Raw genomic sequence first — 14,667 nt, forward strand, 5'->3', positions numbered from 1 at the left:
AAGAGAAACACGAGTTAGAAATGTTGATATGGTTACAAAAAAATTAAACGCAGGAACAGAGGCACAATTTCTAAATTTCAGATAATAGCAATCACATTTTTATGTGTTATTAGACATCATCTTATTATGTCCATGAGAGCAATAAGATCTAAATGGTTGGAGGATGTAGTAACTATATATGCCAGAACATTTCCAGATGAGAGCTGTTCAATCTCCAGAAATGTTATAAACATGCAAGGGCTGTGGCAGCACAACAGTTAGAATGCAGTATAGTAGCCTAACATTGCCCTCTGCCAGGAGTTCAATCCTGACCGGCTCAAGGTTGATTCAGCCTTTCATCGTTCCAAGGTCGGTAAAAAGAAGACGCAGACTGTTGAGAACAACATGCTGAAGTTGTAAACCACTCAGAGAATGCTGTAAAGCACCATGGTGTGGTATATAAGCAGTAGTGGGATTTAAGTAATTTAACAACCGGTTCTCTGCCCTAATGACCAGGTAGATGGGCATGGCCATGACCGTGTGGGCATGGTCAACTCAATGTCACTCAGGACGATGGGTGCTTCGCCTTAGCTGTTACAGTGTAATAAGGGTTAACCAGAGAGGCAGTTTCTGTAAGTAGGGCAATAAAGATTAGGCTAGAAACAACACCAGAATGTTTCCTTCCTGCCTTCCTTACAGGATTAGCCCTGTAAAGTGGGAAAAAACAAAATAAGATTTCTTCCAACAACCGGTTCTCTGAACTACTTAGAAAGTTAACAACCGGTTCTCCTGAATAGGTGCGGACCGGCTGAATCCCTCCACTTTATATAAGTCTAAGTCCTATTGCTAATAGCTGTTCAGTAGAGGTCTCTGATCAAATTCATATGTCTAGTTAAGTCATCTTTTGTTCAACACAGAGTTTACTGAAAACACAACTGGCTTGGTTCATACAACATGAAAACCAAAACTAAGAAGACTTCACTTTTAGTATGATGTGTAAAGCTGAATCTATTGTATATACACAAAATGCAAATGCCACTTGTTTAGATCAACTAAAGCATCAATGATAGCTTGCTTCTGTAATGAAGCTGATCAAAGGATTTCAAGCTTCCACTCTACAGACATACTTGCGAATTAGGGTAGTTTAAGGTCAATTAAGTAAAGATTAAAAAAAAATTGCAGATCATTGGTCAATATTTTTTTTTATTATCCATACCTGGAAAGAGAGAAACTGCTCCAGGAGGAACTTTCCTTACTGCTTTCGATGATGGTTCTAAAAAGCACAGAAAACGGATCAAATTGAAACTGTCCCAAAGTCAACTTCCTTTTCTGTAACTATGCCTTTAAGTATATATTTGTCTTACTCCTGACTATTCACAGGCACAGGGATGGCATCTTACATTGTTACAGGTGTGACACTTTACAATATTACAGTTGTAAGATGATGACCTCTTACAATGTCTGCTGGGAGTCATTTTGCCCGAGGACTTTGATGAAGTGGATATGGTGCTACCTAATATGATTTCAATCAAATTGAATTGAATTGAATTTATTATATTTCTATGCCGCCCTTTTCCCAGAAGGGACTCAGGGCGGCTCACAACCCATCAGGGGGGGGGGAGAATACAAATAGGGAAAACGACATGGACAAACAATACCACAATTAAAAAAAAACAATCAACAGCCACACCATTCGAGCGGGGACAGGAACTCATCAGCCCCAGGCCTGTCGGAACAGCCAGGTTTTAAGGGCTTTGCGGAAAGCCTGGAGGGTGGTGAGGGTCCGAATCTCCACGGGGAGCTTGTTCCAGAGGGCCAGAGCAGCCACAGAGAAGGCCCTCCTCCGGGTGGTCGCCAGTCGGCATTGGCCAGTGAATGGAATTTGGAGGAGGCCTAATCTGTGGGATCTAATCGGTCTGTTGGAGGTAATTGGCAGCAGGCAGTCTCTCAAGTACCCAGGTCCAATACCCTGAAGGGCTTTATAAGTGACGACTAGCACCTTGAAGCGTATCCGAAGACCAATAGGCAGCCAGTGCAGCTCGCGGAGGATAGGTGTAACGTGGGTGTACCGAGGTACACCCACGATCGCTCGCGCGGCTGCATTCTGGACAAGCTGAAGTCTCCGAATGCTCTTCAAGGGCTGCCCCATGTAGAGGACTCACCTGTGAGTAGATGGAATATAAGGGTTGGGGGAAACAGTGAAGTCCTAACGTGTAGACCAGGGGTCCCCAACCCCCAGTCTGTGGACCAACACCGATCCAAAGCATGCCAGCAATCAGGCTGCACAAACAAGCTCCACCCACAGTATGCAGGCAGCACGCAAAACCACACCCACCTTTCTCCATGGAACCGGTCCCTGGTACCCTAAAGGTTGAGGGTCACTCATGTAGAGCATAAGGAAGATGACCCTAATGGAGTTATGGAAGCTCTGTTGTCAGTGCATCAGGTGCCAATCAAGTGTGTGGAAAGTAAATGTTTACGTATATCCCATGAAAATAAAAAAGAATCAATGAAAGGCTCTTTGGGGGAATAACCACATTTTATAGTTACACTTGGAAAAATAAAGCTGCATTCTACAATATTCTTTAGTAAACTTGGGGAGGCTTAAATATATCCTCATTTAGGATCGTATCATGTTTGTCTCAATATACTTCCAAAGCAACGTTTTAAAAAAAAGACCATCTTTCTTTCCCAAATGAACTACAAAGTTTTCTTGTGTTAAATCTATTAAATCATTAAGTTTTACAAAAATTCTTACTATCATTTATTGGAATTCGTGCTTCTTTTTCCTTTTCCTCTTTTGGCAATTCAGCAAAAAGATCCTTCTGATTGAAAACAGAATAATATATCTCATAACAGAATGTATTTTAGATTTAGAAAACAGAATAATAGACTACAAATACTGGAAAAAACACTAGAAATTATTTTTCATACAATTTTACATATTAAAAAAAAATCAGTTTCTGACTATTAGGCTTCCGTGTATATATATACAGTAACAGGTACTTAGAGCTCATAATGAAATGCAGTTTATAATGTGAAAAAAAGAAGTTAACCAGATTTCATCAAACTTTGGTGTGAGATCCCTCTATATTCCAAGACACTATAAAACATATGTATAATGTAGACAAAATTTGTTCCTATGTAATACAAAGCTAATTTTTTTTTAAAAAAAGTCATAGTTGTTAAGCAAGTCATAATGGCCTAATTTGCACAAAAGAAAACCACAATATTGCTTATCATTACTATTACTTCCTGACTTATGACTTTCATTTTGCACATTCACCACTAAACTAAACTGACTTGTGGACCCCATTAGCCCTAGGCCCTGGGACTTCAGGAATAAGAGGCTGGCCCTCTTTAGCTGTTCTGAATCATCAGATTTGGTAAAACTGTCTGAATTATAGACAAGATATTTTTCCCGCATACCATCCTCTACCTAATTCACTCTCCTTTGGTTATGTTATCTGATTTCTGACCAAGATAATAATAACCCAGTGAGAAACATGCTAATTCTTTCCTGCTTAATTTTGTTCAGAACAGGACTGTAATGTTCTGAGGGGTGGAAGACCCAACCTATGGAAACCATATCTAAAAAAAAAGAAAGAAAAAAAGACTGTACTACAATACAGATTGTATTCTTACGCAACCATATAGCATAGAAGAGCAGAGGTTCCATCAAGACGTTTTGCCTAGTTCTAAGGACACACAATTATTTAAATATGAAGTGAGAGACAAGGGGCCTTAGAGGGTGTGAGTGTGCTCCTCTCAACCCCTCTTGAAAGAAGCCATGTCCCTTTCTAGGCTTACATGTTAGCTATACGATTCCAGGAAGATATGCACCTGAATTTAAGTAGGCATCAAGGATCGCAAATTAGGCTGCAGTGATTGTGTTTGCATCCTACTACAGAAGTTTATCCTATAATCTTTTGGTGGGCATGGATGCATCTGCCTCTTCATGGAGATACATACACCTAGGTTCAAAGTAGTTTTCTGCCTTGCATCCAAATAGCTGTATGTCCTTCGCTAGTTCCATAAAGGAATATATAAACCATATATTAACCTCGTCATCATCGAAGAGTCCTGTCCCACCACTGAAGAGTCCATCTTTAGAACCAAACGGTGAGAAATCTTCATCAGTTAGCTTGGGAGGTTTAAAGATATCATCATCTAGAATAAGATAAATGTTTTTTGTCAAAGGAGCTAAAAATAAGATAGTTATGAAGTTCTCAGATAGATAGAAAGATACCCTGTTTCCCTGAAAATAAAACCAGCCCGGATAATAAGCCCAATCGGGCTTTTGAGCGCATGCACTAAAATAAGCCCTCCCCAAAAATATTGCAACACAGCAGCAGCCATGAGGTGACCATGCTTGCTGCTTCCTGCACCTCAAAAATAATAAGACCTTCCAGAAAATAAGGCCAAGCACTTATTTTGGTGGTCAAAAGAAAATAAGACCCTGTCTTATTTTTGGAGAAACACAGTAATATGATTAGGAGCAAACTTTCCCTACTGAAGTTTTCCATCGACTACACTTACTAACCATTCCACAGAAGATTAGGGCAAAGGAGGCACAGAAGCTGTGTTTGTACAAACTCCTGGATAATTTTTGGAGATTCAAAACTCAAAATTTCTTTCTATCCAATTAACTGAGAATGTAAGAATGTCATTTTTTTTCAGCGTGTAATATAGTTTCCATAGCACTTAAAAATGCACTGAAAGGGGGTTTATATGAGAGAAAAGATTTTAAAGCCAACAAAATAGCTAAAATATAGGACAAACAAAAGCGTCTCACACTTTTCAGTATGACGTGACTTGTTCTGAATATAAATAATAAAATGAACGCACAATATTTCCAAGGCACAATACTATTCAACAGTAAGGACATCCATTACCTTAGAAAATGGCTAACTCGGGATTTATTTTTATCCTGCACTTATTTTTATAACTCAAGGTGGTGAATATACCTAAATCATCCTTCACCCTCCTAAATGAGGTGGCTCTCATGTCTTTCTCCTCTCCTAAGAAATGCAGCTCCTAAGGACAACCCATCCCCACCCACCCCAACTTACCATCTGAGTCAGCATCAACATCTTCCTTAATAGTGACTGTAGTCTTATTTTTCGTATCTGTTCAGGAAGAAAACATTACATATGAAACATTTAAAAGTGCAATGAACAGGAAACTTATCATCTGCCTGGTTTTTCATTTTTTCCTACAGGTTTAAGCTCTCTATTCCCCCCCCCCCACTGGCTTTGCCCCTTTAACTATGATTCCATCATTCCTTCCTTCCTTCCCCCCTCCCTCCCTATGCCAAACTGCAATTTTATGGCTTTTCATGGCCACCCTATGATGAATATGGGCTATGATTACATACACTATCTGATCTTAAAATGGACCACTACAGAGCTGACTTATCGATTCTGCCTAGAAACATCTTCTTGACCTACTCTACACACCTTCTTGAATTAGCCGGAATAACTGAGTCACATAATGATTCCAAAATTTGGAATGGATTTATTCCTGGCTAGATTTAATGCCCTCCCAACAGCTGTTACTGAAAAGATATATTGAAAGATCCTTTCTGGACAGGGACTGGGCCCACGTGGTAGAGGAGTAATTGAAATGATGGAAGATGTTATTTTGTATTGTTATCATTTTTCCAATATTCAACAGGAATCGCCATTGTTTACTAAATATCCTAATCATTCTGACTTGTTTTCTCTTAAGTTGTTATTATCAGATCACTTACTCTCTGGAAACAAATACTGTGGGGGAAAGACACCCCGTGTGTGTGTGTGTGTGTGTGTGTGTGTGTGTGTGTGTGTGTGTGTGTGTTCTGTTAAGATACAGCCTGTTGTGCCTTAAAATGGCTTCTACTGTACAGCACTGTGGAGTTGCCATGGTAATGGCTTCACACTCCACAAGGGGGCTCCCTCTGGTAAGGGGGAAAATCCAACATTAGAAATTGCGGCAACATTCATGGAAGGAAGGTTGGGATAAATAATTACACAGGCAGCCGGAAAAAAAATATTTTGAGTTTGGATGTATTGGACATATTTTTAACAAAAGAGAATTACATTCAGCTTCGGACAAAGAATATTTTTCATAATAGAAACAGTTTATTCTAATAAGTAATTTCTAGATCTGGAATATATTTTAAAGTGTAAGATACATTTAAATAGTTCTCCTTGATTCCACTGAATACCTTCCTTTGTGCATTAATTAAAAGACATTAAAATTTAGGTTGTAGTACAACAGTCTACTGGAAATAAAAAAATATTTTTAAAATATCATTAGCAAAGCTTTTTCTATCATACTTTATGCAGCAAAAGAAAAAAAAGATGTGGAACTGCTTACATAATTGTTCTTTCTGTTCTTTACTTGGCTCTTCCCTTTTGATTCGGGCTGCAAGCTCATCAGTAAACGATGTTGGTCTTTTCTTTTGAGTTCCAAATAAGGAAGTAGAAATGGGTAAGAGGGAAAAAAGACATACTTTGTTATTTTTAAAAAATATATATATTCATAAGTTATTTACAGCCAGACATATTATAGGCTAGGAAATGTTAGAGGGGTAAACACAATTTTCAAACTAATAAGAGCACATGGAAGGAACTGCGAGAGGGATCTAGGAGTCCCCAACTGGATGCAGTATTCCAAGTGTGGTCTTACCAAGATATTATAAAGCACTAACACTTCATGTGATTTTTGGACTATATCATGGTTAATGCAGCCTGGAGTTGCACTGTGCATTTTGGTGGCTGAAGCACACTGCTGGCTCATATTTAAGTGGTTGTCTACTAGGACTCCTAGATCCCTCTTGCAGTTACTGCTTTTGAGCCAGGTTCCACCTATTTTATACTGTACATTTGTTTTTTCTTGCCTAAGTGCAAAAACTTTATTTTTTTCAACACTGAATTTCATTTCATTAGATAGGGCCCAGTGTTCAAGTCTGTCGGGATCCTTCTGGATCTTGAGCCTATCTTCTGGGGTGTTGGCTATTCCTGCCAGGTTGATGTTATCTACGAATTTGATGAGTTTCCCCTCCATTCGCTCATCTAAATTGTTTATGAAGATATTAAAAAACATGGGACTAGGACAGAACATTGGTGTATCCCACTGCTTACTTCCCTCCATGTAGATGTAGCTCCATTAAGGACTACTGTATTTTTCAGAGTATAAGACGCACCCTTTTCCCTCAAAAAAGAGGCTGAAAATCTGGGTGTGTCTTATGCACTGAATACAGCATTTTTTGCCTCTGGAAATCCTGCCCCTTCACCAAAATGACCGTGCATAGCCTTATGGAGGCTTTCAGAGCTCCTAGGGGCTGGGGAGGATAGAAATGAGCAAACAATGGACCAATTTTTTGCTCAATTTTGCCCCCCCCCCCCCCCGCCCACAGGAACACTCTACAAGCTTCCTAATGCCCCCCCTTTTTTTGACAAAAAACGGGCCTGTTTTCGTGAAAAACGGGCCATTTTTTGCTCGTTTTTGCCACCCCCAACCAGGAACACTCTACAACCCTCCTAAAGGCTATCCATGCCCTATTTTTGGGGGGAAAAGGCTCATTTTTGTGAAAAATGGGCTGTTTTTTGCTCATTTTTGGACCTCCCCCCCCCCCCCCCCGGATCACACTATAAGCCTCCTAAAGACTATCCATGCCCTTTTTAAAAAAAATGGGCCCATTTTCATGAAAAACAGGCCCTTTTTGGGAGATTTGCAGAGTGCAAAGTTTTTTTTTTAATTTGCCTCTTCAAAACCTTGGTGCGTCTTATACTCTGGTGCGTCTTATACTCCGAAAAATACGGTACATGTTGAGGCTTTCCTTATTAATCCAGTCCAACTACCATTCTATCACCTTTCAGTTCAATTGTTAATTCCCTACTATCTCAGTTTGTGCTACCAAGTTATGACTGAGCTATTTTAATTTTCTCTCCTTTCTAATTCTTCTCGGCTGCCAGTAAGGTTTTTCTGCTCTGCTCTACCCACTATAGTTTTTATATCAAAGGCACAAATATGGAAAAAATGTAATAAACTAGCTCTTTGCATATATCTATACTCATGCTGCCCCTCAAATAAGCTATGAATTTTTTGTATTATGCTTTGCTAAGAAGATTAGATTCTTATAAATATTCTGGTCATAGGAAAAAGAAAGAACAGCAGATTCAGAATTGTCAAAAGGAAGAAGGCCTAAAGCATCTGGGATATTACCAATGTTGGCACAATATAGCAGTACTGGAACAAGTATTTTATAAACAACAATTTCATTGATCACATGAATGCTTTGTAGTTTTCAGTGGTATAATCCATGCTATAAGCATCTTATTAATATGCTTCATTAACGCTTTCTCATAAAACTGATGATGTTGTTGAGCAGCAATTCCTTACCAATGTTGTATTTTCTTCTAGGTCACCATCTTCCTCTTCCCCCTTTTCATAGTCACCAAAAATATCTTCATCTTCATCACTCATTAATACTGCTCTCTGGAAAAATAAACATACCGGTATGTTTTTCTGCACTTGAGAAAAAAAATTCCTATGGTGAAATAGATCTAGACAATTTCTGACTGTCTGTTTTGACTGACTGATTTGACTTACTATTGAGATAGTAAACATTACATCTTGAAAAATGATGCTAAAAGAAGTGGACATGTATTAAAAATCAGTGTTGAAATGACCTCAACAAACCATAATTTTCAATCTGGGTGCCTAGAAATAAAAAAAAATCTGGCGACAGATTGGGGTGGGGGGGAAAGAAATGCACCTTACACTTTTCTCTTCTGTCCAGTATGGAGTACAGGACTAGTTAAGATAGATTCTTACACTTAAATAAAAGAGGAAAACTTGCTTTTGTCAATGGCATCTTATCAAAACATTTTCTCATGCTACTTATTTTCTCAACCCAATGGTTACTTGCAGAGAACCGAAACTTGATCAAATGCATTTCTTACCTGCTTCTGATCTTCATCGCTTATAGTTCCAAGTTCTTCCAGTTCCTAAAAAGTAAAACAACAACAACACACATTTAAGAAAGGTGGCACTTAACGTGACATCATGCTGTCAATGCTCTCTTGGACCTCTTCCTCTATGACAGGGATAATAAGTACTTAATTTAAATTTAATTGAATTTTAAAAAATATTCCCCCAATATAATAAACTGATAAATATCTAAACATTCCAGTTCCTAAAATTCCTCAAGAGATAGTCTACTCACCTCTTCTTCTTTTCCTTCACTGTCCATCAGGCTTCCGTGGTCACCATCCACTGAACCTTTTGTTCCATAGGTGAAGGGAAAAGACAAGATTTGTGCATTGTTTCTTTAACTTGTTATACAGAGAGGCCTCAACTTATACTCACAATTGAAACCAACATTTCTTCTGGTTTCTGCAGCTGAGTTTTGCCCCATTTTACAACCTCTCTTTCCATAATGTTAAGTGAATCACTGCCAGTTGTTATGCTAATAACACTTAAGTTCTTACGGTTCTTAAGTGAATCTGGCTTCTCCATCAACTTTGCTTGTCAGGTCATGAAAGGTGATCACATGACCCCGGGACATGGCAACCTTCATAAAAGTCAGGCCTGTAGTTATGTTCCTTTTAGGATCTTTGGCCTGCCACACTCTCTATTATTTCATTATGCTGTTTCATTAGTGTAGTAGTTGGGAGGGGGGAATAGAAAGGAGTAGAATTGTGGAATGTGTTGCTGTCATTCTTTTCTAGAAGCCCAAAATCATCTTTTGTCTCCGCACTTCTGCGCCTGACTGGTGGAGATGTCAGCATGGGCAAAGAAGATTGGACCATGTGATGGATTTATGGGTATGGGCATAAGATCATGAATTTTCATCTGGATGGAATCCCAGGAAGCTTTTCAGATTTGGGATTCCACAGATGTACCAAGATGTCTGACTTATTAAATTGGAACTTTAAGGATAGTTTTGCCTTGGACTCTGATTTAATCTCTCTCTATCTCTCTCTCTCTCTCTCTCTCTCTCTCTCTCTCAAATGGCAACGCCAAGCAGCCGCTGCTGGGAGCCCATCCTGTTGCTCCATGGTCCAAAGTCCTCTTTTCTGATGAGAGCAACGTTTGCATCCCATTTGGAAACCAAGGACCCAGAGTATGGAGGAAGAATGCAGTGGACAATCAAGTACAGTAATCCCGCGGTCATTGAACCAGTTTTTGGTGCTTTTGGCAAAAGTTGCTCTCATCAGAAAAGAGGACTTTGGAACAAGGAGCAACAGGACTTTGGACCACTGTGCTTCATTAAGACCAGGGTCAACACAGTCATCTACCAGGAGATTTTGGAGCACTTCATGCTTCCTTCCGCAGACAGCTTTATGGAGATGCTGACTTCATTTTCCAGCTGCCCACACTGCCAAAAGCACCAAAACCTGGTTCAATGACTGTGGGAATACTGTGCTTGATTGGCCAGCAAACTCACCTGACCTGAACCCCATAGAGAATCTATGGGGCATTGCCAAGAGAAAGATGAGAGACATGAGACCGATCAATGCAGAAGAGCTGAAGGCCGCTATTGAAGCATCCTGGTCTTCCATGACATCTCAGCAGTGCCACAGGCTGATAGCTAGATATTGTTCTATGTATAATCCTTGTTTTAGTGATTGCATGTAATATTCTAATTTTCTGAGATGGTGGATTTGGAGTTTTCATGAGCTGTAAGCCATAATCATCACAATTATGACAAATCATGGCTTGAACTATCTTGCTTTGCATGTAATGAGTCTTATCTCATATATTAGTTTCACCTTTTAAGTTGCATTACTGAAATAAATGAACTTTTGCACGATATTCTAATTTTTCTAGTTTCACCTGTACTCTTCTCTGGAATATTCTGTCACTGAAGATTAAATATTTTGCACATACTTAGTGAATAATAGGAAGCCCCTGTGGATTTTACTCCACTAGACATTGCTAACTATAGGGCGCAGTGTTCATCTTCGCTTTGATGATAATGTTGTCTGAAGATATTTCCACAGCCATATGGCCAACATGATGTCATGGAGTACTGTTACCTTCCCATCGAAGTGGTACCTATTTATCTATTCACAATTACATGCTTTTGAACTGCTAGGTTGGCAGGAGCTGGGCGAGGACAGGAGCTCAGGTCTGGAACCTGGGCTGCTGGCTCTATAGCCAACAAGCCTAGTGTCTTAATTGCTGAGCCACAGCATCGTCCCTAATCAATAGTAAGTGGCCTATAATAAGCCTTAAAAATAAATTAACTGTAAGCATGTATTACTAATTCTTTCACATACCTTCACTGGAAGGATCACCAAGCCCAACGTCATCTTGTTCCATAAACAGTTGGGAGCCAATTAGGTATGGCAAAGGTCGATCAACATAAAGATCCTGTTAAAAAAAAAAAAACACTTTTTAAAGATTAAACTTCAAATCATAATAATCTACACACCTCTTGATGGCTAATTACCAATTCCTAAAACTTTAATTAGCTACCTGCCACATTACCAATAACAAGTAAAAATTATTGCATCAGGATTGTGTTTGACCTCGGGGAGGTGTGGCCTGGTGGGCATGGCCAGGTGGTGTGGCCAACTCGATGTCACTCATGTCTGGGGCACCTGTGGTGGCCCCAGTGGCTGCTCAGGCTCTGTTTTCGGCTGGGACAGCCTCCTGCAGCACTCTGCCAATGAAAATGGGCACTGCCACCCGAGATCCGTTTTTGCTGGCAGAGGACTGTAGGAAGCTATCGCAGGCAAAAAGTGAGCCAAGGGAGGCTGTGCACGCCCACCCCTGAGCTCCATTTTCACTGGGAGAGGCACGCGGGCTGGTCCTTTGCTGTTTTCAGGGTGGCCCTACGGCAGTGGTGGGTTCCAGATCCCGTTGAAACTGGTACGGTGCAACGGGGCCTGGCATCCCCCACATGGACACACGCAGCACGCCACACGCACGCACGTATCCTTACCTCTGTGATGCTTCCGTGATGCTCCAGCTGCTCGGCGGAGCATCGCACAGACGCCGTATGCTCCGTGCGCGGAACTGTCAAAGAGCTCAAATATAGGTAAGGAGCTCCGGCAGGTGGGTGGGCCCTCTGGAGCACCATACCAGAATGGTACCTGGTGCTCCCGGCAGGCACTGGTATGCCCGTACCGGGGCGTAGTGCCTGCAACCCACCAGTGCCCCAAGGGCCGGATGCGGGCCGCGGCCCTTGAGTTTGACACCCCTGATTTAATGTATCAAGAGATCATGATTGGCCTGTGGTCATTAAATAGCTTTTACTACTGAATAAGTCAAGCCAGTAAAATTGAAATGACCAGAAATACCAAGTTCTATTACCTTTGGCTCCAGTATCAGTTCCAGCCTTTCATTGGTTTCTTCTTCAGAGTCAGAGTTCCCTGCTTTGATGTCCAGTTGTTCAAAGGCACTGTCTAATACCTGCAGCCCAAAATTGATGGCTTCCTGAATCTTGGGAATCAAATCAGCTTCTTTCTGTTCACGGGTTTTCTCCTATAAAGTCAAAATATATTGATTTTGATCCCATATCTTTCACATACAATGGAAGAAGTTATAATTTTTGGTCATCATTGTGAAATTACCGTACTTGCAACAGAACTGATTTGCAAAACATAGTATAGCCTTTATTGTCATGGTACAAAATAAATACAACAAAATTGGTTATATGGAGGCGAGGTGATTAACTTTAGAAAACTCAATAAATCTTAAAAGATGTTTCAAAATAAGACACAGAACTTCTAACTAACCTATTAGAAAAGATAAGGAAATGAGGATAGAATATAATCCTCGATTTACAATCATTCATTTAGTGAATATTCAAAGTTACAAGGGCACTAAAAAAAGTGACTTATGACTGTTTTTCAAATCACTGTTGCAGCATTTCCAGTCACATGATCAAAATTTGAATGCTGTCAATTGGCATGTACCGTATTTTTCAGAGTATAAGGCGCACCAAGGTTTTGAAGAGGCAAATTAAAAAAAAAAGTTTTTACACTCTGCAGATATCCCCAAAACGGCCCGTTTTTCACAAAAATGGGCCAGTTTTTGTCAAAAAAAGGGCATGCATAGCCTTTAGGAAGCTTAGAGTGCTCCTGGGGGTTGGGGGGGAGCAGAATTGAGCAAAAACTGGCCTGTTTTTCACTCATTTTTGCCCTCCCCAGCCCCCAGGAGCACTCTGGAAGCCTCTTAAAGGCTATGCTCGGCCATTTTGGTGATGGGGCGGGGCTTCAGGAGGCACAAAATGCTGTATTCAGTGTATAAGACGCACCCAGATTTTCAGCCTCTTTTTTGAGGGAAAAATCTGTGTCTTATACTCCAAAAAGTACAGTATTTATCCTGGGTCATATGATCATCTTATGTGACCTTCTAGCAAGCAAAGTCAATAGCAAAGCCAGACTCATGATTAACAATCAGGTTACTAACTTAACAACTGGCAGTGATTCACTTAACAACTGTAGGAAGAAAGGTCATAAAATGGGACACTTAACTATCTTGCTTAACAACAGAAATTTTGGGCCCAATTGTGGTAATGTCAAGGAGTATGTGTACTGTTCAAGGTAGGCCAGAGAAGGAAGCCAAAGTCATATATATTAATTTTACTTTTATTATAAGGTTGTAATAAAGGGAATTTTGCAAGTCTGTAGGTGTTCCCTCCCTCTGCACACTTTACAAGAACGAGGGAGGGTCTTGTTATATTCAAAATACAATCAACAATGCTAATACAGAACAAGTTTTAACGTTAGTCAGAATGTGAAAAAGGGAAGGAGAATTAACCAAAGAAAATATTAAATTGAATTTTGCATAATAGAGGCAATAATAGTTCTCACTGTGTCTGCCAAGCAATAGGGAATTCCTTTAGTTTCGTGCCTGTACCTTTTACAAAAACTTTAGAATGATGTCCACTATGCAGCTCAGAGACTAGACATGCTGTTGTCAATCATTCTTTCAGGGAAATCAATCTACTGATAATCTGACAAAACCATCCTTGTCAAGCTGGTGTCGAGCTAAAAATTCAGTGAGCACAACTCTGAAAGGCGAAGTCCTTCTTTGGGCCACCCCTGCTGAGTTAGCCAAGATCAAGCCACATATGACAGCACTCGCAATACAATCTGACTTGGTGTTCAACAGCAGCATTAGGAGTCCAGAGCCACCTAAGATCCAGTGAACTGGCAACGCGAGTGAATATTGAAGGCTGAAAGAATTATCCCATTACCGTATTTTTCAGAGTATAAGACGCTCCGGAATATAAGACACACCTTAGTTTTGGGGGAGGAAAATAAGAAAAAGAAATTCTGCCTCTGCCTACCAGCATCCATTGGTGTTCATCTGGCAAGCGTCCTTAGCAAACGCTAAGTCAGCTTCAGCACATCAGCCTGATTCAGCAAGAGCAACTGATTGGCGGTGGATCGGCCTCTCCGCCCCAAATCAGCTGTTCCCAGGGGTGAACTTTAGCAACGGGTTCACTGGTTGTCAGCATGTGCATTGGGGCTGATAGGCACCTTAAAAAACACAGCTGGTCATCAGAGGGCGCTCCAGTAAATAAAGCAGGCAAAGCATGGAACTGGACAGACAAGGCAGCAGCTGTTCCGGGTTGCCATTTTAGTCTCTGCACCTTGAGTTTTCAGCTACCGAACGCTCCATTTGAGACCCATTCAAGGGAGAGAGATCAAAAACGCGACGCGCAGAGGCAAAAATGTG

At 40.5% G+C, this 14,667-nt stretch overlaps 1 protein-coding gene across 5 annotated transcripts in view; it reads right to left on the reverse strand.

Moving 5' to 3' along the window:
• LOC106555750 (WASH complex subunit 2A) overlaps nt 1-14,667 on the reverse strand; it is a 110,233-nt gene that overhangs the window by 26,566 nt on the left and 69,000 nt on the right. For 4 of the 5 annotated variants that reach the window (XM_087726557.1, XM_087726556.1, XM_087726554.1 and 1 more), the window contains exons 4-13: nt 12,292-12,462; nt 11,253-11,346; nt 9,194-9,249; nt 8,931-8,975; nt 8,368-8,463; nt 6,340-6,421; nt 5,052-5,108; nt 4,043-4,149; nt 2,738-2,804; nt 1,196-1,252 (exon numbers count right to left, since the gene is read on the reverse strand). In XM_087726557.1, coding sequence (XP_087582683.1) covers nt 1,196-1,252; nt 2,738-2,804; nt 4,043-4,149; nt 5,052-5,108; nt 6,340-6,421; nt 8,368-8,463; nt 8,931-8,975; nt 9,194-9,249; nt 11,253-11,346; nt 12,292-12,462 — 832 coding nt within the window. The remainder of the gene's footprint in view (nt 1-1,195; nt 1,253-2,737; nt 2,805-4,042; nt 4,150-5,051; nt 5,109-6,339; nt 6,422-8,367; nt 8,464-8,930; nt 8,976-9,193; nt 9,250-11,252; nt 11,347-12,291; nt 12,463-14,667) is intronic. The other variant, XM_087726555.1, reaches the window with a different exon arrangement.

This window comes from Thamnophis sirtalis, unplaced genomic scaffold (genome assembly GCF_051295495.1).
Source record: "Thamnophis sirtalis isolate CommonGarterSnake01/CBP01778 unplaced genomic scaffold, rThaSir2_p1.2 scaffold_12, whole genome shotgun sequence".
NCBI lineage: Eukaryota > Metazoa > Chordata > Lepidosauria > Squamata > Natricidae > Thamnophis > Thamnophis sirtalis.